Consider the following 24939-nt stretch of genomic DNA (forward strand, 5'->3'; position numbering starts at 1 on the left):
TTTCAATAGTGTACATAGGCGAAGTCTAGCCAAAGGCTAATCTAATCTACTTAACCTATTTAAAAAATGTAAGCAAAATTTTAGATAGCACAACAGAAAGAAAATAATTAACATTTATAATGGTAACCCTTATAGTAATATAAAAATAAACAGATCCATTGGTCCATAAAAATCAAAAATTATAAAATAAGAAATCCTACACAAATTTTCTTGAAACCCGCTACTGACATTTCTTTTATAGGATTCAGAACAAGGTCATTGTAAATTGCCACAGCATTATACAGAAAACTACGACGAAAGAAGGCTGTTTGATATCTGGGAATTGACAACTGATTTATAAATCTTAGATTTGCTTCATGTAAATTTTTTCCGAAAAATAAGTTTTTTGCGGAGGTAGGGAGGAGTAGAAGACGCTAGCAGTCTATGCACAAAAACCGCCAATTGCAAAGCGAATAGATTTTCCACGCGCAGCCAACCAAGTTCACATAGCCTTGCAAGTATGATAGAGTCTCTTATCATACTTTCTCAGTCCATAAATAAATCTGCAGCTTTTGCAAACGGTACGCAGTGATTTTGTCTAAACATGGAAAATAAACAATATTGTAGTAATTCATAATAGATAGAAAGAAAGAAAGAAAGAAAGAAAATGTGCTATATTACGTAAGACAACAAAATCTTGTGTACAAGCATCCTAAAAACTAAAAAATTCCAAATTCACTTTAAATTTCAAACAAACATAACTTCTAAAACACTTTACCATAAAATTTACACACATTACCAAAATTAATCATAACAAAACAGATTGAGAAAAAAAGCATCTTTTTGATAAATTTCATTAAAAAATAAGTAAAGCTGTCAATAAAACAGAATTTAGAAGAAGTAAATTACATTATTTAACAGGAACAAAACTAAAAGACTAAAATGATGTCAGAGCACAGGTTAAAAGGTATCATTAAAAAAATCGTCAAGGCTATAATATGCCCTGGATAATAAAAGTGATTTTAATTCCTTTTTGAATCTCTTAACTTCTAAAATTTGTCTGATACATAGAGGAACATGGTTGTAAATTTTTTTGCTGAGGTATATAAGTGAGTTCTTCGTGAGGGAGGATGTAGGGATTGGTAAGGGAAAATCGTTAACCTGGCGAGTCATATGACCAGTGTTAGAGGGAGGTTTAGGACATTTGTGAATAAGAGTAGCTGTTTCTAAGATAAAAAGAGAAAAAAGAGTTAGGATTTTTTGAGATATAAAGAGAGGTTTACAAGAATCTCTTAACCCAGCAGAACATAGGTATCTAACTGCCTTTTTTTGAATCACAAAAATTATGTTTAATAATCCCTTGTTGCTTAAACCCCAAAAAGGCAAGCCATAACGAAGGTGGGACTCAATAAGAGAAAAGTACACTGAACGTGCAACTACCCCTCCCAGCTCATGCCCCGCCATTCTTACTGCAAAGCATCCAGAGGATAATTTTGATGCAAGATTTAGGATATGATCTTCGAAGCGAAGGCGACCATCAATGGTAATACCAAGGAACTTACAGCTTTCTTTGTTTTGCAAGGGGGAGTTTTCACTAAACATAAGGCCCTGAACGTCACACTTAAATCCCATAATAAAGGTTTTGCCCACATTAAATACAAGCCTGTTTGCAGCACACCACTCCGATAAAATCTTAAGATCCTTAAAAACCTGGGCTCTAACATCATCAGAATCTCTATGATTCCATAAAATGGTGGTATCATCAGCAAACTGAACCACTTTGCCCTGCAGTTTCAATGAACCCAAATCATTTACATAGAGCAAAAATAATAGTGGTCCTAACACTGAACCCTGAGGTACTCCAGTTTTAAGGGATCTGGAATCGGATAAACATCCAGATACTGTAACTCTTTGGGTACGATTAGACAGATAGGATTCCAGCCATTGCAATGCCACACCTCTAAAGCCATAATTATTGAGCTTAGACAGCAGTATTCCATGATCTACACAATCAAATGCCTTGGATAAATCGCAAAACACTGCCGCCGCGGACTCTCCAGAATTTAAGGACACATAGACACTCTCCAAAAAGCCGAAAACAGCGTCATGAGTCCCTTTTCCCGTTTGAAATCCAAACTGATTTGCAGATAAAATGCAATTATGTTGCAAAAAAGATAAAATTCTGATTTTTGCAAGTTTTTCAACTATCTTGGAGAGGGTAGATAATATAGAAATTGGACGAAAATTACAAGGCTCACTCACATCTCCACCCTTATAAAGAGGGATAACCACTGCCTCCTTCAAACATGCTGGAAAGATGCCATTATGAAAGGAATTGTTTATGGCAGAAGCTAAGGCATTCAATGCTGAGTCAGGCAAAAGGAGTAGTAATTTTGATGATATTCCATCAGCTCCAGCTGATTTATGGTTTTTTAAGCTTTTAATTGCATCTCTAACATCAGTAAGGCTAACAGGATAAAAGAAAAAAGAATTTTGAACTGACACTTGTTGAATATAATGCAAAGGATCAATATTAGTATTCACATCCTTGAGCAATAAATGAGGAATATTACAGTAATAATCATTTAAACTATTTGGTCTTACTTCTGGTTCTGAAACTTTCTTGTGAGAATGCCTGAAGTCATTTATAATTGACCAACATTCTCTCTGCCTATTTGAGGACATATTCAAGCGGTCACTATAATATTTAACCTTAGCTGCTTTTATCGTCTTTCTATATAGACTACGATATTTCTGATGATAAAGAATAATGTTTGCATTAGTTGTAAACTTGCACAGCTTAGCCAAAAAACGGAGGTTTTTAGCTGAAGTTCTGAGGCCTGCTGTGACCCATGGTTTTCTATTTTTCATTTTAAGCCTCTTTTTAGGAAAACACTGATTGATCTTGTCACATAGCACATGAAATAACAAAGTAAACGGGTCAGGAGCCATTTCAACTGCATTCCAATTAACCAAAGCTGCAGTAGAAGAAAAAGCATTAAAATTTGCTCTGCTGAAAATTCTTCCTATATAATGAGATGAAGGAAATACAGTGTTGCATGGAATCCTAGCGAGAATGGCTTCATGGTCAGAAATACCAGATGAGAGTACTCTACATGACACATCATTTAAATTTGTACACAAATAATCAATAGTAGTTGCAGATGAGGATGTTATACGTGTGGGTGAAAGAACATGCATCTTCAAGTCATAAGATTCCAATATACTTAAAAGGGATGTACGATATGATGGCAAGCTTACATCAGTGAAGTTAATATTAAAGTCACCAGCCAATATAACCATGGAGTGTAGAGACAATTGGGATAATAGAGAATCAAGTTTGTCCAGGAACATAGCAATATCTCCTGTGGGTGGTCTATAAACACAAAGAACATATAAATTAAATCGCTTACAAAAACAAAGGGAGAATTCAAAAACCTTCTCCAACAGAAAGCTGTCATACTTATTAATTTTACAGAAAAAAGCTTCAATTGTTTGTTTAACTAAAATAGCTGTTCCTCCATGTATGGAGTGTTGCCGACAAAAAATTGATATGGGAATATAATCAGATATTAAGAAACATTCGTTAGGCTTTAACCAGTGCTCAGTTAGTAATACAATATCAGGAAAATCACATGAATCAAGTAAAAGATGAAGCTCGTCCATTTTATTTCTTAGAGACTGTATATTTAAAATAAAACTACTGAAACTTTTCGCATGCTTATTTTCAATGTTATTTATAGAATGTGAGTGAGCTTCATCTTCTGTGTATTTATCTATAAAAAAGAATCCCTATCACAGCCAGTATCTAGAGGTCCAGATTGATTACTTGGTTTTATTGTGGACACATTTTTTGATAAAATGCTACTTTTGAAATGTTTTAAAATATGGGTATACAGTAATGATGCCAAATCTGATCCAAAGTTGCTGGCATGATTAGACTCTAAAATTCTATTTAGATTAATATTATTTGCGTGAAATATTCTATAGAGAGCCTTATTGCTATTATAAATTACATTATGGTTTGGATACATGTAAGGGCTTGTCATCACTAAACTATTGCTGTGTAAATGTATAAATTTTCTTAAAATATCGAATGATGAGCAAATACCATTTAACATTAAAATCAACATATCATTTTCTGTAAATTCCTTAACCATAGATGATGCAGTATAAATCAGTTCATTGTTTGTACTTCCTGGCTTCAGGAAACACTGGACTTTGTAGTTAGCTTCAAACTTCAGACGCAATTTCTTCAGGAACACTCTACTACAGTTTCCACCCACAAAAAGAAGCCTAGGTCGATTATCAACGGGTGAATTTGGCCTACATGGCAACTGTGTTGGATAATTTATATTAACGAATTTAGATATGTTTTGCTGTTCCTTTAATGCACAAATATCGGAATAGCAAGTATCTTTTTCAACTTCCAACACCTTTATTGACTGGATCATATTCTTATTCATCTTGGTTAAATCATTAACTTCCATTTGTAACATATTTATTTGCGTCTTATAGGTTGCAGATTCATTCTCTAATGTTTTTATTGTTACAATTAAATTTTTATTTAAGGTATTTAACTCATTGATTTTTATATTGAAATTTATTTTTTCCTCATCACATACTTTTAATAGTGACAGTAACTCACATTCTTTAGTTTTTAAATTTGTTAATTCGATTTTAAGTTCATCATTAAGTTTGTGTAGATTATCTAGGGAAAAAGAAAACTTCTTTTCGGCCTCTGACACTTCATCTTCAAACACCAAACTGTTTCGTCTCATTCTTTCTATATGCCTATCCTTTTCTTTTAGTTCAGTCAATAATTCATGAATCTTCTGCTCGTAAGACTTCTTATAGTCTACAGATACATAGATAGTACTAAAGACTCACACAGTTTTTTCCATACTTTAAAATTAATTATATCTCTGTTTGCATACAATGGCTTTAAAGAATAGTATGACTTCTTAATGACATTAGAAACGTGTAACTTAAAGCGCAATTCATCATCCAAAAGCAATCCAAGATTTTTTGCACATTTAACCATACTTAGCTAATTACCTCCCACAAAAAGCTTTAAACCGTCCAATGCAAATAATTTTTTGTTCTTAGAGGTAAAGCACATAACACAACACTTTGAAGGCTTGAGTTTTAAATTATTTTGAGAGGAGAATAAGGAAATTCTAGAAAGATCGTCGTTTATTTTATTTGATGCCTCTAATACAGATTCAGCTTTAAAAGAATGATAAATTTGCATATCATCTGCGAACCTCTGGATCTGGCAGTATTTTACAACTTTAAACAAATCAGAAACATACATCAGAAATAAGAGAGGTCCCAAAACAGATCCCTAAGGTACTCCAGATTATTTATAATTAATTTATGGTATTGTAATTTAAGTTTTCCACTAAAATTTTCACATGCAAATAAAAATAAAAAATCCTAGGTAACAGATGAAATTAGAAAATCTTAGAGTAAAAAATGTAAAATATTTACATCGGATGTACGATCCCGGAAATGGAGACGAAGAATAGGAGTGAAAGTGCCAGGTATAAAATATTAATTTTCTATAGTATAAAAAGTTTTAATGTGTGGTTTTAATAACTCAGTTCAATTGTGTTAACTTTTAAGAGTTAAGTTGGATGTGGAATCAATTAAAATCCAAACTGTTCAAAACTTTTTTTCTTTTCATGCCCGCGTTTCGGCCTATATTAGACCTCCTTCAGGGCACTACAAATTAAAAAACAAAACATAGTAAAAACAATTATAGACAAAGTTAAAAACATTATGGTATACAGTGGTCAAAAACAATATTAAAATATATTACTAAAACGAGCAACGATATAAAATTGTAAATAAGTACATTGAAGGAAAACTTGTCGAGAGAACTCCAGAAAATCAGACACTAAAACGAAAAATTGAAGAAAGAAAATAGCCTACTTACGAAAGAAGTTACAAAAAGTGGAAAAGGTAACGAAAAAATATTATTTGGTGGTCTATAATCTGGAGGAACAAGAGGATAAATTGGCGGCTCTTCAAAAATTCATTTAGGTTAAGTTAAGCAAATTCCTTGTACATACATTGAAAGACAGGGTTTTTTTTCCGCTTGGGGAAGAAGCAAATAGAGAATATCAGACCTGCCTTGATTTGAAGTTGGCTGTTTCTTCTTAAAGGAAGAAATATAAAAAAAAACAATCAACTAAAAGACGCAAATATATTTATTTCAATTGAATACACAAAAGACGAATATTTGGACCGAAAACTTCAAAAAGCAAGAAATCAAAATAGGACAGCGGTAATAAAAAAATATAACTTTTTCGTGGATGGTAGAAAAATTACTTTAGAAAACCTAAAACTAGCAGAAACCATACAAGGGCAGTCAAACGGACAAGAAGGCAATAATACCAGACAAAAGCGAAAACTGGAGGAGTCTCATGAGCTCTGTGAGGGAAGTACTATTAAAAAAAACCTTAGAAGCGAAAAGAAGCCTTCAAAAACTGAGTAATTGCTTAATCTAAGTATTTTATTTACTTTTAAATTTTTAAGTTCAAAGTTTTTTTTGCCTCTTTGATACTTCATTGCGTGCTTTAAAATTTCCTATTTACAAACGTTTTAATTAGAATAGAATATCCATTTTAATAGGGTTAGAGTAATTTTGAACTAGGATTTTAACCGTAACATTTATCTATTTTATCTAACTTTAAAGAGTATTTCTGTCCAAGATTCTCAGTTTCATTTTTTATTCTAATGTGAGATCTTACTTAGTACATTTAAAATGAATTCCTATTTACAGGACTTTAAAAATTATAAGATTCAAAATACAAAAATAAAAGATTTTGATGAATATGTTAATATTAATTCAACTAGTTTTTTTTTAAGATATTCCATACGAACATAAGCAGTCTTAAAAACAATGTTTCAAATTATTGTATTGACTGAGACATTCTTGCTTGCTGATGTAACACTTTTGAGTATTCCGGGATAAAACTTCAACATCACATAAAATTTAAGGTCATGATGCCACTGTTATATATATATAGAAGAAAATTTGGAATTTAAATATGTTTTGGAGACTATAGACCGAGTAAATGTCATAAACCAATATATTAAATTTCAAAATGAGAATATATACCGGGTGACACAGAAAAAAGGGAACACTAAAACAAATGAAATTTGGTATATCGATAGAATAGTTATAAGAGCATCTTTAACATCTTTTGACATATTCTATTGTTTTCCACCACTTCCGGCTTAACAGGAAGTGACACTAATTTTCGTATTTTAAATGGGACACTTGGTATATTATTACGTATTTCGATAGAAAATAATATTCTTAAAACAATGATACTATATTTGCTACCTTTTGTTTTATATTAATAGAAAAATTTTTTTTTTATTTTTTTAAATTTTAAAATAGGGTGCCATGAATGCGTTGAAAGTTTTAATTTGTAATCAAGTAATCACGAAAAAATAGTTTTCATTGCATTTTATGACTTAAATCTTTTACACACCTATTTAAAATGTCCAAATCATTAATTTTGGCATTTACCAATTTTTTTTAAATAGCACATTATTGGGAACAACCACTATTGAAATGCGGTTTCTTTTTCCCAATTCCGAAATTAAAAACAAAAATAAAGCTTACACAACTAAAAACAAATTACAAGAACTATTATCTGGGGCAACATGGAATGAGGTTTATTTGGAAAAAAATGCAGACTTTATGGTGAATAACTTTGTTAAAATATTTAAGAAACATAGCGATTCTGCAAAAAAATATGATAAGTAAAAATCCATGGATTACACCCGCCTTACTGAAATCAATAAATAAGAAATATGAATTATTAAATAAAAAAAAATCCAATGAATCAATATTACGCACGTCAATATGAAGATTACAGAAACACTTTAAATAATGTGCTTGACCAGTCCTATATAACATATTTTAAAAGTAAAATGGGTAAGAATATGTAGTAAAATGGGTAAGAGTAAGTAAGCAAACAAAAATAGGAGAACTTTTCGATATAGAAATTAGTGGGCAAACTGTCACGGATAAAAGAGTTGTAGCGAAGGGTTTTAATGAATATTTCAAAAATGTTGGTAATGAGATGTGAATGATCCAATGCAATTGCAATGAATCCAGGTCAAAAATCCTTCAATAGTCACTCATTGTTTTTAACACCGACCAATAAAAGAGAGGTTATAAAAACCGTAGACTCTTTAAAAAATGGTAAAAGTCCTGGAAGCGATGGAATTAGAAGCGAAACATTAAAAAAATATAAAGTTTTTTTAGCTGTGTTTTTTTAATGTTTTGAGACAGGGAAATTTCCTAAAATTTTAAAACAAGCCATCATTAAACCCATTTTTAAATCTGGAAAGACCTACCAACGAACTATAGGCCTATTTAATTATTAAATACAGCCAGCATAATCATGGAAAAATTTTTAAAATTAGACTGGTTTCTTTTTAAAAAAAACATAAGATCATCTCCAAGACCCAGTTTGGATTACAGGAAAGTTTGTCAACGGAAGATGCCTTAATTAAACTCACGAAGAACTTAAATATTGCCCTTGATGATGGATATAGGACCTTGTGTGTCTTTGTGGACTTAGCCAAGGCGTTTGACACCGTTGATCATCCTAAATTGCTTGAAATACTGGAGGAAGCTGGCATTAGAGGTATTGCACTCGATCTATTTAAAAGTTATTTGTCTGAGCGAACACAAAGGGTAAATATTGATGATAATATCGGCTCAGAAGCGGCAGTTATTTGTGGAGTTCCTCAAGGAACTGTACTAGGCCCTATACTGTTTTTGCTCTATATAAATTATTTATTCAATATTAGATCTAAAGGAAAATTAATATGCTTTGCTGATGACTCTGCATACTCAGTGCGAACGTAAAGGTTGGAATAAATTCATTTAAAATTCAGGGGTATGTTCAAAAAAAAAACGCTCGGACATGTCGATTTTTATTTTTAACTGCGGGTTTTCTTACTATAATTTTATGTATACAGGGTGGCCCAAAAATAAGTTACGGTCATTAACGTAATTTTTTTAAATGTAAACACCTATTTTTTATTTTAGATTTAGGTTCTACATCAAATTCTAAGTACATTTCATGTACCATGTCCTATACCTAAACTCGACCGTTGACGATTGAACATGGTACGTCTTAGTGAGCGAGAGCGAATAGAGATTTTGATGATGATTGGTTATGGAAACGGGATGCGCACTCAGATGGAAGTCTGTGAAATTTATCATGCCAAGTATCCTGATAGGCTACGTATATCTCAAAGTACTGTCAGTAAAATAGAACAGAAATATCGGGATTTGGGTCATGTCAGGGATAATTATACGAAAGGTCGGTCAAGTATATCAGAAGAGAAGCAACTAAATGTTTTGCTGGCAGTTGAAGAAGATTGCCATAAAACGACTCGCAATATTGCGTTAGAAAATCAGATATCCCAGACATCCGTCGTTAAGTATTTAGGTATAAATAAATGGCACCCTTACATACAAGTTCAATTGGTTCATGAACTAAATGAAGATGACCCAGATAGGCGTTTAGAATTTTGTGAGAGACTTATGGACTTGTGCCATGCTAATCCACAATTTTCAAAAAAAATTGTATTTTCTGATGAGGCAACGTTTTGTCTTCATGGTAGTGTAAACCGGCAAAACTGCCGATATTGGGCTACTGAAAATCCGCACTGGATGATGGAGTGCCACAGCCAAGTCCCTCAAAAAGTAAATGTTTGGGCGGGGGTGATTGAAAACAGGGTTATAGGACCCTTTTTCTTTGAAGGATACTTGAATGGTGAGAAGTATTTAGAGTTTTTAGAAAATGACTTGGTTCCATGCCTTGCCACTTTATACCCCGATCCAGAAGACCCGGATATATTAGATAATTCCTTATGGTATCAGCAAGATGGAGCTCCAGCCCATTACACTCGTCCCGTGCGCCAGTACCTGGATACCGTTTTCCCTGGACGTTGGATTGGTCGGAGGGGTGCAATTGAATGGCCGGCCAGATCGCCGGATCTGACTCCTTTAGATTTTTTTTTGTGGGGGTATCTTAAGTCCAAAGTTTATGTTAATCGGCCAAACAACATTGAAGACTTAAAAATTAGAATAACGGAAGAAATAAGATTGATAGAACCTTCTGTTATCGATAATGTTTTACAAGAATTTCAGCATCGACTGGGATATTGCCAAGAGGTTCGTGGCAGCCATTTTCAACACTTAATAAATTAATTAAAATATTTTTATGTATTCTTGCTTGATATAAATAACTCTTCCAAAAATAGCCTTTTATTGTGTTCAATCGTCAACGGTCGAGATTAGGTATAGGACATGGTACATGAAATGTACTTAGAATTTGATGTAGAACCTAAATCTAAAATAAAAAATAGGTGTTTACATTTAAAAAAATTACGTTGATGACCGTAACTTATTTTTGGGCCACCCTGTATACATAAAATTATAGTAAGAAAACCCGCAGTTAAAAATAAAAATCGACATGTCCGAGCGTTTTTTTTTAACATACCCCTGAATTTTAAATAAATTTATTCCAACCTTTACGTTCGCACTGTATATAAAGGTGGAAAACTCAAAAGAAAATTGTCGAGCAAGACCTACCTGAAATTTTTAAATAGTTTAATAAGTGTTGAAAAAATATATTTTATGCCGTTTAGATATTACTCTATCTTCCTCACTATCAACCGCTAAATATTGAAATAAATTCTAGTACTGTTAAAATATATTCAAAAACGAGAATTAAATATTTAGGTGTTATACTAGATTGCCATTTAAAGGGGACTAGACCACCTTCATCTAATTTACAGCAGTTTATACATATATTTGAAGATTTTCTGGTGGAAAATAACATAACTCACGATAATTTTGTTATTGTAGGCGATTTTAACATAATTTTTATGTAAGATTCTCCAAGAAAGAGATTCTCCTCCTCCAATGCTCTCAAGACTAAGAAAATTAGTCTTGAGAGCATTGCATATAAAAGCATATACTGAAACACTAATAAATGTATTGTTCGCTAATCTAGATAACCTAATAAGCTTTAAGTCGTCCGTAGAAATATCAAAAGCTGAAATTAAGAGATAAGGCTAGGCGCAGTTATATTAAAACTAAATTTGAAGATGAATTAAATTATTATAGATCGTCAAATGCAAAATTTACAAAACATGCAATAATCCGAGAAAAAATGAATAACTTCAATCTAATGACATAAAAGATTGAGACAGAACTCTGAACATCCGCAAAACAGTTAAACATTATTAACAAATCTATAACTTTTATGATTTGCCATCATCTTTGCAGGATCCGGAAAGATTAAATAACTTTTTTCTAAATTCAAACAACAGAAGCATATCTGCATCTTCGGATAAAGTTACATATTATAAATCAAATATACATGAAAATTTACAGCATGATGAAACCAATTTTCATTTTCTCTTATATATAAAACTACAATCATCGATTTAGTAAAAAGAATCAAGACGAATGCAGTAGGGGAAGATAAAATTACCATATAAGATTTAAGATTATGGTTGCCCTATTGTATTGATCCTCTGATCAACATTGTTAACTATTGCATTGTTACGGGGTATTTTTCAGATATCGAGCGATTTTTATATAACCAAATAACTGCATAAACTGATAAGATCCACAAAAAATTTTTGCACCACTATCTGCCTTTTCCAAATTTTAATTTAAAAATTAATCCCTCTAAATCTCAAGTAACGGTCCGTCATTCAAATTCTCACATTAAAGAGCTTGTCAAAGATATTTTAAATATATAAATTGGAAATATTTTTATACCAATTGCTGACGAGGTAAAAAATTTAGGAATATTTATGGACGGCCAACCAATATTTGAAAGTCATATCAACTTAGAACACTAAAAGGGTAGAATTAGCACTGCCGTGAAACCTGGGCAGTTTGTTTGCTTGCAACATCTCTCTGATGCAATGGTGCTTATGTAGAAATGGCAAGAAAATACTTCAAAATACCATAAAAATATGTCAACTATTTTGACAGGTACAAAACAATATTACTGTACCTCTTTAATGAAAATTTTTAAATAAAATATAATAAGATACTCTATAAAGTAGTTAATATTCAAAGTTAAATGAATGCAGGTAACATATACTAGAGAAAAAGACAACAAAATCGCAACGCCGCTCAATAGCATTGTTGATTCCACCGGTACAAGAACTCTGTACCATTAAAGTCCTCAAAAAATATTTACTTGATAAATATTTATGAATAATACGATGCCCTAATCTACGTTTATGAGGACGCTTTCCCCATGATGTGATATTATGAAAGTATATCGATATTTACTTGTAAACAGATCGGCTTTAATTGCCTTTTGCCCATTTTTGCCTGCGGCACAAGTTTTTTCCGTCGTAATAGATCACAAAAACACTCAAATAAGACCTTTTTTATTTTTCAACCTAAAACTAAAGAAAAATCACAGAATTTCACAAATGCCGAATGTAAACACAAAGCCGTTTGACGAAATGATATTTCGCAAGATGACATCAGCTTTTGCATTAAAGAAGTTTTTTTTACGCATAGAATAATATATATCAATTTACTTAAGATAGAAGTAAGATCTATCTTTATTATATTAGTTTTAATTCAAAATTTAACACTAATAAGTTAAATTAACATTATCATATGTGTTAATATATAGCTGAAAATTTCCTCTTTTGAAAATGTTTGTAAACTTGAATAGCAGAGAATCGGTAAATATGTTTGTAAACAAAACACCCCCCCTTGCCCCTGAGCACATGTTGAACTAGAACAAAATTGTTGTTTACTAATTCTAGTATATCAATAATAAATTAAAACTGGCATATCTTAGATTAAAAAATATTTCACACTTAAAAAATATTTTTTTAAAAACGCAATATTTACTTTGTGAATGCCTTGGAATATCTCCCTTTGAGTATGAAGATTTCGTTTATGCTAATTCGATTTCTGGAGTATTTTGTAGAAACATTCAAAAGTTACAGAACTCCTGCATGCGATTTGCTGTATCTGAAAGATGTCGATAAGGTCGTCAAAGGACCTTACATTTTTTTAAAATTCAATCTATTTGCTTATAATCACGATACTAGGAATACACAATTATTTAAAATTCCTGAATATCGAATAGCAAATTTTCAGAAATCTTTTTTTATATAATACCACAATGTTATAGAATAATCTCTTAATAGATATTAAAAATATGTTGAAACAGAATTGAGCAAAATATATTATATAGGTTTTTGCTAGAATGACAATAAAACGCAAAAGTTTTTAAATATACATTTTTTGGAAATGCTATAATATATTATATACCTAAGAACCTCTCAGTGTTCCCTAAGGCCCTCTCGGATGTCGCGGATCAGTCCTCCCCTTGTCTGGCTGAGTACCACCGAGCCAGTTTCGTCCTTTTGCGAACCATATATGTGACTTTTGATTTTGTTTTTTTTCTAAGTACAATCTTTTTTTTCTCTTTTCTCAAATATTTTTTAAGCCATTCGTTCTGTTAAGCTTCTAAGTGTATTAAACGTCAAGTATTAGTAGTAGTAGTAGTAGGGTTGTATCACTCATGACATACTTAATGAGGGGTGTTAGCGGTTTTAAAAATCGCGATACCATCCTTCTCGTCTAAGAAAATTAGGTAATTCTTCTTGCAATTAGTTTTTAATTAGAATTGTTTTTTTTTATAGGCAAATAAAGTATTTTGAATTTAAATATAATGATGAGTGTGCTACTTACCATATGGTTCGATATATTTTCCTGCAACGCTTAACAACCTAACTGTCGGTTCTAAGTGCCAGGTTTTACAGTTGTAGTTTCTCCAATCTTTGGCAAAAATATCACCCTCCAGTGAAGCTTTTTTCGAAGGAGTCTCGCTAACTGGTTTTAACTTATCTTGCTCAGATATTCCTCGTCTTTCTAAGCCACCAAGCTAAAAAAACAAAATTTTCAACATTAAGTTAAAGTGTAAGGTATTCAATTTTGGACTCACCACTCTCTCTTTCTCCTGAAGATAGGAGGTAATTAAGTCATGCAAAAAGAAGAAGGATTCTGCGTCCACTGTTACGAATATGTGATCCTCAAACTCGGTTATAAAACTGCATTCGACTATAGGTTTGTCATCTTAAAAATACATTTCGATAAAATAAAATAAAAACATCAAGATTAAGGGATTTTTTTACCGTTCAAATCAGGAACTGATGCATTTTGCAAATGTTCAGTTTTCAAGTGAATTTGCAACCCTGGTAAAGCAAAAATTACTTCTCTAGTATGGTTAGGATCAGCTAGCCTGGCAGTATTTCTATTCGCTCTTTCTATAGAGCTAGAGCCTTCAGATTTTTCCCGTTCCAAAGAAGGAAACTTATCGACTTCTACAATAAAAACAATGCATCACTTAAACAAAATATTTTATTATTGCAATAATAACTTACCGTCAATTTGGCTATTAGCAAACGCATAGTGAAACCATTCTTGCAAAGATTTGAATTGTGGTGGGAAAATTACAGTACGCGTAACTTTACAGACAGTAGCCATAGACAGATGTCTCAAGGAATGAAGTCCCAAACTACATATAAGAGTTTGAACTACGTGAACATCTTGTGCAGGCGATGGGTCTAAAATATTCATATTTAATCATAACCTTTATAAAACTGGTAAATTTAACTACTCACCGCTAGTGGATGGTATTTCTTGGCTCTCTGTATTAAAGTTAATGCAAGGTTCCCTTAAGCTAAACAGTGCCCATGATTTGCTTTTAAAGTTAATACCGTGGAAACAGGCTAGAGATACGTTGTTTCCGTGAAGTTCCATGGTACCTCCTGCATAAGCAGACAATTAATAAAACGTTAAAAACATTTAAAATTAAAATACTGATAGCAATAGACCGGTATAAGTAATGAACTATAAGTATATGGATAACCCAGCATAAAGCTTAGTAAATTATGGCTATATTGGGACTTGGGATAGGCTGGCAAGTAAAAGCTTTAAGATTATACCTACTACTACATTTCTAACAAAAATTAACAATTCCTTTGATGAAATTCATAAAATAATTCTGGATTCATCCCTGGTAAAGTCAGTTTTAATAGTAATAATTGCTAACGTTTCGGTGATTTACTTACTTAAGACAATCATTTTTTTATTCAATATTTTAAAGTAATTTTGAGCTTCCATCAGCCACATTGTTATCCGTTTGGGTGCAAAAAAAGATTTTGGGTGATCTGTATAGAACAATTTAATAATAATATAGGTAGTATAGATTGTGCCTTAAATGAGAGCTCTCGAATCGAAAATATGTGCTGTGGCATTATATTTAAGCTTAGAAAATTTGATAGTCTTTCTCATAAAATAAACGAAATTCATTGGTTAAAAATGGAAAATAGAAGGCTTCTACATCTTGGTACTTTTTTCCATGAAATTTTTAATATTTAAAAGATACATTTATGCTATTTTCTTATTAATTTTCATGAACTATCAGTTAAAGAAAAAGTAACACCAAATCCAAGTAATACCAAATCCAATATACATTCTAGAGATATCAGAAATAAAGCCAAAGTTATACACTTACTAAACATAAGAGAGCTCTTTTTAAAAAGGGGTTTCTATAAATATAATTTTATAAAAATGTACAAGTACTTGCCTAATAGTAAGTGAATCCTACGAATACATTTTAATATGTGTTAAAGACCTTAATATTCGATAAACAAATCAAAAATTATAATCAGACCAATCACTAATTTTTTCTTTTTGCCTTATCTGCCTGGGGTGTATTATTTGTATTTTTCGTTTTTCTTTTATTTTTATTTCTATTTTAGCAATAAGTATTGAGTTTCATAGATATATAACTCTTACGTGTATACAAAATGCTGTCTATTTGCTTATTTTTGTAATACTTAGTTTCTTAAGAAAATTCTATTAACGAGCCTAAATTTCAGTAGCCTTAGGCTAGATTTCACCAGCTAATAAGAATTTGTTTATGTAAATATTATTATTATTACTATTATTATTATTATTATTTTATGTAGCATTATTTTTTGTATATTAACATTGTAATATTACAGTATTTTAAATTTCTAGAATTTTAGACATTAGAACAAAGAACAAAGGTACAAGCTTTAAAAGTGCAGCGCTACGTTTTTGCTACAGTTGCCTACAAAGTTAGTTACAAAACTTATTGTCCTTAAAATCCCGACTTTCATAAATCTCCCATCTAAGAGAGAATTAATGAATATTAAGAACTAGTTTATAGTGCATGAAAACATCAGGTTTACATTATTGGAAGTATTGAATGAGTGGCACACGAAGTGGGTACCTTTCTAGTTATCGATATTTTATACGACTTACGTATCCTGAATTTAAAAAAATAAGAATTAAAAAATGAGACGAAAAGAGCAGTTCAAATTTGCCTTTAGTGTGACTAAACTTATGATAAAATATTGTCACCTTAATTAACTTCTGATATACTGCTATATTTTAATTGATAGGCCATTTTTTTATTAAAATTTGTTATTTATATCTACCCTATCTATTAACTTTTGGAAGTAAGCAACTGGAGTATTAAATAAAGGTGGTTTAATATAAAAATAGACTAAATAAATAACTCGTAAATAGATTAACTAAGGTAATAAGCTAAAAAAAAATCATTTATGATGATTTTTTTTTTCGAAATTTTCTTCGTTTACGCCTACATTTAAAAAAGTTTTTTTTTTTAAATTCACCTTTTCAGTTCCCCTAACTCCCTTAATACGTATTTTCCACTCTATACTTATAGGAACTTTTTTTACTATATTTAGCTACTATCATCTCCCCCAAATTTTTTTACACCATTCCAATGACTATATGCTATGTATATGCCTAATATGTACATATATGCTAAGTATATCCCTGTATATGCTAATAAAATTAAAATGTTCTCTTCATATTTTTTTTTAATAAAAAGATATTTATGCTTACCCAATACAGTTCCAAAACTAGGCAATGGCACATGCATAGTATTAAGTTGCAAACCAGCCACTTGGCCAAGCACTTTTTGCCAATGTCTGTGGTGTCTTGCATCTGAAGGCGGAGCATCGAGGGGTTGCGTGGGAGGTGCAGGAGTTTCCCTACCTATAAATGCAAAAAATTACAGGTCCTCTTTTTAAAAATATGCCTAATAAACAAGAAGTACCCATTTAACTTACTTTTCTGAGGAGTAATTCTTGGTGGTCTATTAGAGGAGAATCCGCTAAAGGCTCGCTTACTACTATTAAATTGCTGCGAGAAGAATTCTTCAAGTTTATTAAACATTTTCAACAAATCAGCTGTGGTGGACTTTGATATCATTAGCTGAAGTTGATCCCAGCTTAGAACTCCATGTACAAAAATACTGGCGGGTCTAAACATTAAAAATATTGTCATATCAACAAAATGAGATATTACGAATGAATACCTTCGAGTTGGCATAAAACTTTCCCTAACCGTAGGTCTGTTAAGTTTCCACTCGTCCTTTAAATTGACATTTAAATCGCTTACTCTACACATGAGAACGGAGGTTGCCATATAGTCCAAACGTAATTCTAAAGCCCTTAGTTTTAAACCAATCGTGTGGTCTGGTTCAACATCAGGTTCTTCTCGAATGTGCACTAGAATCATTATTTTTATAAAGATATTTCAACGATTAAATTTTGATTTTTAACAAATCGCCTAAACAGCGCTTAGTAATATGGTTTTAATTATTTTTAGGTTTAGAATCTCTGTTCTAAAAATTTTCTTGTCTTTTTTGACATCATTTTGAATTTCTTGGGCGTAGTTACTATGACATTAACGCTATACATAATAATTACTTTGCCTTAGTGTGTAGTCATTTATATTGAGGAAGGTATTTTTATAATTGCCCTGCGACAATAAATTTTCTAACTATTCCAAATTTGGGAACAATTTCAGTTTTTCGTTTAAATTACCTACTGTTGAATTTTATTAATGATGACCTTAAATCAAATGCCATTGATTCTAATGGTATTTTCGCTGAGATGAAATTTGTTCCTGTTTTATTTTATATCATATTATAAATCGCAGTTGAAAAGTTGATATTTTCAAACTTATAGAAATGTGCTCGAATATTGCCGCTATCTTAAGTTGTCAGCCTAAAAATTATTCAAGTTTTAATTAATTTCAATTATCTATTAATTAAAAATGTTAAAAAAAATACGTCGGGTGTTCTATGATTACATCATAAATAACAAAATAATTTCAAACTTGAAATGGTTCTCGCAAAAATTCTTCTGTATAAAACTACTTTTGTATTGGCAAATAGAAACGAAAAATTTGGCTTTTATTAACAAAAGAAATAATCCTTAGTACTTTTAGAATTTTCCAGTGCTTAGCACTTTGGATCATGTGTGGAAAATTGAAGTATTAGGGTTTTGATTATATTGCAGTATTTTTTTTACAGATTTATCTTAAAGAAAGAAAACAGATGGTGGTAACGAAAAATATGAAATTTTCAGATTTTTCCGAAATTGCTTCAGATGTACCACAAGGTTCTATCCTTGGACAACTCTTTTCTTGATTAATGGTTCTAATATATTCAATGTTGTCAAAAGTTGCAAAAAACTTTTCACTACTAAAAAGTTTTCCACTACGGCAATAAATCAGCTGCAGGAACCGGCAAGAGTTAGCAAGTATAACTTAATACATCCAAAAATTCCGTTATGCGTTTAAATTATTTGTTGGATTAACTTAAGTAAAGTCTACAACTAAATTAAAATAAAAAACTTAATTTGTATAAAAGACTTAATATTCGAATCCCGTTACATTTGGTCTATTGTTTAAAAGACATAAGACTTTTATAAGAAAGAAAGAAAGAAAGAAAATATGCTATATTACGTAAGAATAATCTTGTGTACAAGCAACCTACAAGCTAAAAAAACAAAACAAAAATACAATTTCAAAAATTGACAAAACAATGAACAAAATTAAACACAAGAAGACAAAACTTTTTGAACATACTTGAATTAAAGATAACTAAATAAAACAATAAATTACCAAATAAAGGTAAACTTGTTGACAAAACTAGAGAAAAAAAACTTTCCAACATGTCCAAGGTTAAAACCTATCATTAAAAAAGTCATTAATAAATAAAAGACGTCTTTCTTACATTAAACACGAGCCTGTTGGAAGCACACTACCCTGATAAAATCTGAAGGTCTTCAAGGATACAAGTCTTAATATAATCAGAATTTTTATGGCTCCATAGTATGGTTGTATCATCAGCAAACTGAACCACCTTGCCCTGCAGTTTCAATGAACTCAAGTCATCCACATACAGTAAAAATAACAGTGGTCCCAACACTGAACCCTGGGGAACGCCGCATTTCAAGGATCTATCTAGAAGGACACAAACTAAAAATAAAAAAATAAAAAAGTTTTTCAACTATCTTAGAGAGGGTAGACAAAATAGAAATGGGACGGAAATTACAAGGCTGATCCAAATCTCCACCCTTATGAAGAGGGATAACCACTGCCTCTTTTAAACATGAAGGAAAAATGTAATGAATTGAATGAATTAAAATGAATGAAAAATGAATGAACCAATATGTAAAGAATTGTTTATGGCAGAAACTAAAGCATTTAAGGCTGAATCAGGCAAAAAGAGTAACAACCTCGAAGATATCCCATAAGCTCCAGATGATTTATGGTTTTTTAGGTGTTTGATTTCATTTTTTACTTCGGTAAGATCGACAGGATGAAAGAAAAATGAATGCTCAACCGACACTTGTTGAAGATAGTGTAAGGGATCAATGTTACTACGAATGTCCTTGAGCAAGATATTAGGTATATCACAATAATAGTCGTTTAAAATGTCAGGTCTTAACTCCGGTTCAGATACTTTTCTATGGCAATGTCTAAAATCATTAATAATCGACCAACACTCTCTTTGCCTATTTGATAACATATTTAAGCAATCCCTATAATAATTAGATTTTGCTGCTTTAATTGTTTCTGTACAGACTATGGTATTTCTGATGATATACAAGGATATTTTCATTTGTGGTATATTTGCACAATTTAGTCAAAAAACGGAGGTTCTTAGCTGAAATTCTAAGACCCATGGTTTTCGTTTCTTAGTTTTAAGCCTCAATTTAGGAAAGCACTGATTGATCTTATCGCACAGAACTTGAAAAAATAAAGTAAGTGGGTCAGAAGCCGTTTCAAGTGCATTCCAATTTACCGAAGCTGTAGCAGCAGAAAAAGCATTGAAATTTCTCCTGCTGAAAATTCTTCCTATATAATGAGATGAAGATAATACAGTATTATATGGCATTTTAGCAAGAATAGCTTCATGGTCGGAAATACCAGATGGGAGTACTGTGCATAAAACGTCATCAAAATTTGTACAGAAATGTAGTTGTAATTGTAATGTAATTGTAGTTGCAGATGAAGAAGTTATTCGTGTGGGAGAAAGAACGTGCATTTTCAAGTCGTAAGAATTTAAAATACTTAAAAGAGAAGTACGTGGCAAGGTTTCATCAGTGTAGTTGATATTAAAGTCACCAGCCAATATAACCTTAGAGTGTAAGAACAACTGGGATAAAAGAGAATCAAGTTTGTCCAGAAACATAGCAATATCTCCTGTAGGTGGCCTATAAACACAAAGAATATATACATTAAAAGGCTTACAAAAAGAAAGAGAGAATTCAAAAACATGCTCTAACAGAAGATTATCATATCTGTTTTTGAAGGTGGTAGACAATGGTACAGTGAAAACATCTTGTCGGACTTGCATTGTCTTATTTATTTATTGTAACACGACGTTTCGGTTGGTAAGTATCTCCAACCGTTATCAAGTGTAAACTGGTTTACCCGTTTACACTTGATAACGGTTGGAGATACTTACCAACCGAAACGTCGTGTTACAATAAATAAATAAGACAATGCAAGTCCGACAAGATGTTTTCAAGATTATCATACTTATCAATATTACAAAAAATCGTTTCAATTGTTATATAAATCTTTAGTGTGGCTTCTTCTTAATTATTGCAACATTAGGTACTAGCCCTCCTTCGATAAATTTAGTGTAAACGATTTTGTCTGCGTTGGATCTGTGTATTTTTGCTTATAGGTGTAGATGAAAAAATATATACAATTAATAAAAATAGTTCTTAATATAATAAAATACTTTACTTTCCTTTTAAACTTTTTCTTATTTTAAACTGTTATGAGAAATTAGTGTTTAGGTCTTCAATCAGTTTAAACAGAAAAACTAGAGTCATTTATTGTCGATGAACTATTTAAAAAAACCACTTATTTATAACTTTTATTTCGAGCACGCCATTAAATTCTAGGCAAAAATTTTATCCAAAGCGGTATTTTAAACCTTATTATACAAGGTGCGAGCAATGTGAGCGTCTTAAAATATGTTTTTCGTTATTATCCTATATCTCGAAGGCAAAACGAGTTTTGCGGAACTCTGTCTTAATTATTGACTGCACTTTAAAGTCGCACTTTGTGTATATAAAAAGGCGAATGCGCATAATTTTTTTTGTTGCACTGCATAGCTCTCAATTTGTTGTTACCGAAATATGTAGCATTTTCTCTGACAAAATATCCAAACTTTTATATTTAAACATACATCAAAATTTGCCATAAGCCATAGAATATCATTTTACCACAAACTACAAATATGCCCGGTTATGAAGCTCTCGATAGACTGTTATGAAGCTCTGGTCTCAATAGACTCTCAAAAAATATTTGACAGTCCTTTAATTATTAAGAGTATTATTTGGCGATTATTTAAAAACATTAGTCCCAAATAGACTTACCATAAGTATCAATGTTTGCAATTTCAATGTTTCCACCTACTATACCTCCTTTGGCATCTAAGCTTGAACCACCAAGGCCAAAAGCAATGTACAAATTCTTGTGACCTGTTGATCCGATACTAAGGCGACCATCGCTTCTAAAGTCTTTGGTCATCCAACTAAAATCAAATACAAAAATATGTAAAACCCAAAGAAAGTTTATCCAGAAAGAGTGATATGAAACAAAGATGTTTTAAACCGAGTGAGAGTCTTTGTAAATAAAAAGAAAAAATAAAATTATTATTAAGTGAACGTACAGATATAAATTTAAAACATTCTATATCTAATTCTACATCTTAAACGTTTATTTGACGAGTTCACATATAATTTACTGTATACTATAAATGTGGTTATTTGTGGTTGACCACTAGTAATGGGGCTTTTGAGGCACCTGACGTACGATCAATATTCAAAAGATGGTGTTTATATTGCTTTTTAACTGATAATGATTTCAATGGCAGAAACCTGAGAACTAAGTAATAATTAAAATTAGCAACATTTTTACAAAAAAATAAGTTCCTAGTTTCTGTCTAAGCTGTTAATGTACCTTCCATACTAATCAAATTCAAAAAGTAACTTTATTGCCATAAACAGTTATTGACAAAGCCTTATTTAATCTAAGTCAGTAAAACTTAGAACTAGTAGATATCAGAAAGCAAAATAGAGTTACAATATTTTTTTTCAAATCCTTTAAAAATTTTTAAATGCTTTTTAAATCTAATATAAGAATTAACACAGAGATCATAATATGTAGTTAAAAAAAAACGAATATAGATTTAGGAGTAGAATACAGCCAATTTCATTTACAATATTTTTTGAAAAAAAAAGTCAAAATAAACTGGGCATATAAAGAAACATATTTGTTGAGAAAGATAATTGTTTTTTAACTAGTTGTGCTAGGGAAATTTGTGGAAATCGCTTGTTCTAGGGATAATTAACCACTATTCTCGTTTAAAAAAATTAACATGAGGCTCAGAATGGGCTTCTGGTCAGGGAAAGTCAGAAATACAACCACATGACGCAAACCTATTATCAAAGCCCCTAATTGTATTTTGTATAAAATATGTTTACTGTTTTACTCAGGGCAGATCGACTGTTACTAGCTTATTGACCTACCAAATTTGTTGATAGTATTTAAACAGAAGGCACTTAACAGAGTTGGTTATATTCATCTAGTAAAAAGTGCTGTACATCTCCGTAAAACTGGTCAACTATTAATACAATTGAATTAATAATAAATATATCAAAAAAGTTTAAGTGTTTCCTAACGATCGCATATTGGTCCAGTCTTTTTTAATCACTTCACGAGAGACCTATGTGGTATTATTATTATTGACTTTTTAACACAATTATCCTTCGCAGATGATTTCAATAAGCCTGTTGAGTATTTCCATTAGCATCGAGATGTTGAACTACCTCAAATAAATTCAAATAAGTCTAGTATTAATTATAAGTCTGGAACAAATACAAACAGGTATGTATTATATTTCCTAAAGGTAATTGCTTTGTTCAGTATTATTATCTCTAACTTATAATAAATTAGTTCTGCCATGTATGTTGTATGAAGTAAATGCGAATACGATTTTTTTCTGGAATTAATTGTAAGATATATAAATAAAAGATTTTGATGGTTAATAGAAAATATCAAATTGCTGATATCTTAAAGCTATGTTATAATATATACCGGGTGTCCTAGAAGTACCGCACAGGATTGGAGGGGTAGATACAAAATAAGATTCTGAGGCGAAAAGTCTTGAGCCATTTTTTGATTCGAGGTACTGGTATTTAGCACTTAATTAATTACATAAAGTAATTAAATAAAAAAAAACATGTTTTTTTATTAATCCTCTTTTTAATTAATCCAGCAGCTGTTCGAAATGCCTCCCCTTTCACGTCGATACCAAGCTGGCAGCGCAGATTCTGCCGCGCCTCTTCTAACTTCTCTGGAGTGCTGCCAATGGGGCAAATAGGGCCAATGTTTCTTCTTCGGCCGCAGGTTGGTCGAATTACACGGCTTGTTAGCAATAACCCCACAAGTAGAGGTCCGGAGGGGTTAGATCTGGACGTTTTAAGGCGCCATTTGAGTTTCCGCTCTTCGTTGCGTATGTTTCGCACATTTCCTGATTCTCGGAGAAGATTGATTGCTTGGAAAATGACGTTGTGATCAGAAAGGTGATCCCGATCCGGGAAACACTTTCGGTATAAACGCGGTGCTGCTTTCGTTGCATTCACCATACACGATGAGCATCTCTCAATAATCCGCAGCAGCGTATTCATCCTTACGATGTAACACTAGAAAAGGCTTGATCAAAACGAGGAATGTCTTGGAATGTTCAAAATTTCATAGGATACCTTTATAGTTTTGCATGTACACTATTGTGCAAACGTGATTTTTTTTCTTGCCTACGCGTTGGTTTTTACTGTGCTGGCTCGCCTCAGATTTTTTTTTTCTATTTATTCCTCCAATCCTGTGTGGTACTTTTTCATTATAAAATTTTTGATCCCTTTGTTGATGTTATTCTACTTTCCTTCATACTTTTGTGGTTTCTAAATTAAATACAAAACTTCCGCACACCATCATTTTGTCAACTAACGATACCATATTGGGCAGGCTTGATTAGATTGGTGATCCTGGCCTCATAATAATAATAATAATAATTTACAAAAAACAACATATTGATAAATTAATTAACATAAAAGAATATTTGTGTACCTTTAATAGGCGAAATCTAGCAAATCTTACTAATCTCACTTAACCATATCCAAATTCCACATCATTTTATAAATTATATATATCTATTAACGCATTTATGTATATTGGCTTGTATCCATCTTAAGTGGTACACCCTGTATAAATAATTTTTCAAACATTGCAGTTTTATGTTGTGGTATAATATAGCGATGCTGATATCTTACATTTTTATTTTGTATTGCTGTTCTAGATAAAAATTGAGATTTTAAAGTTGGTGAGGATTCAGGGACATTAAGCTTACGAACTTACTATTAAACTTATGAACAAAATTTGACAGATGATGGCCTAGGATTATTTTTTATATTTAATCACTTACTTTC

The 24939-nt window shown here is 31.5% G+C and overlaps 1 protein-coding gene across 7 annotated transcripts in view; it reads right to left on the reverse strand.

Annotated features, from left to right (window-relative positions):
- The window catches only part of LOC126750147 (transmembrane protein KIAA1109), a 234885-nt gene that overhangs the window by 1060 nt on the left and 208886 nt on the right, over positions 1–24939 (reverse strand). For all 7 annotated transcript variants that reach the window (XM_050459660.1, XM_050459664.1, XM_050459662.1 and 4 more), the window contains 9 exons: positions 21829–21986; positions 17457–17649; positions 17209–17402; positions 16982–17134; positions 14701–14847; positions 14461–14643; positions 14212–14400; positions 14022–14152; positions 13769–13961 (listed from right to left, as the gene is read on the reverse strand). In XM_050459660.1, the coding sequence (XP_050315617.1) occupies positions 13769–13961; positions 14022–14152; positions 14212–14400; positions 14461–14643; positions 14701–14847; positions 16982–17134; positions 17209–17402; positions 17457–17649; positions 21829–21986 (1541 nt within the window). The remainder of the gene's footprint in view (positions 1–13768; positions 13962–14021; positions 14153–14211; positions 14401–14460; positions 14644–14700; positions 14848–16981; positions 17135–17208; positions 17403–17456; positions 17650–21828; positions 21987–24939) is intronic.

This window comes from Anthonomus grandis, chromosome 2, assembly GCF_022605725.1.
Source record: "Anthonomus grandis grandis chromosome 2, icAntGran1.3, whole genome shotgun sequence".
Classification (NCBI taxonomy): Eukaryota; Metazoa; Arthropoda; class Insecta; order Coleoptera; family Curculionidae; genus Anthonomus; species Anthonomus grandis.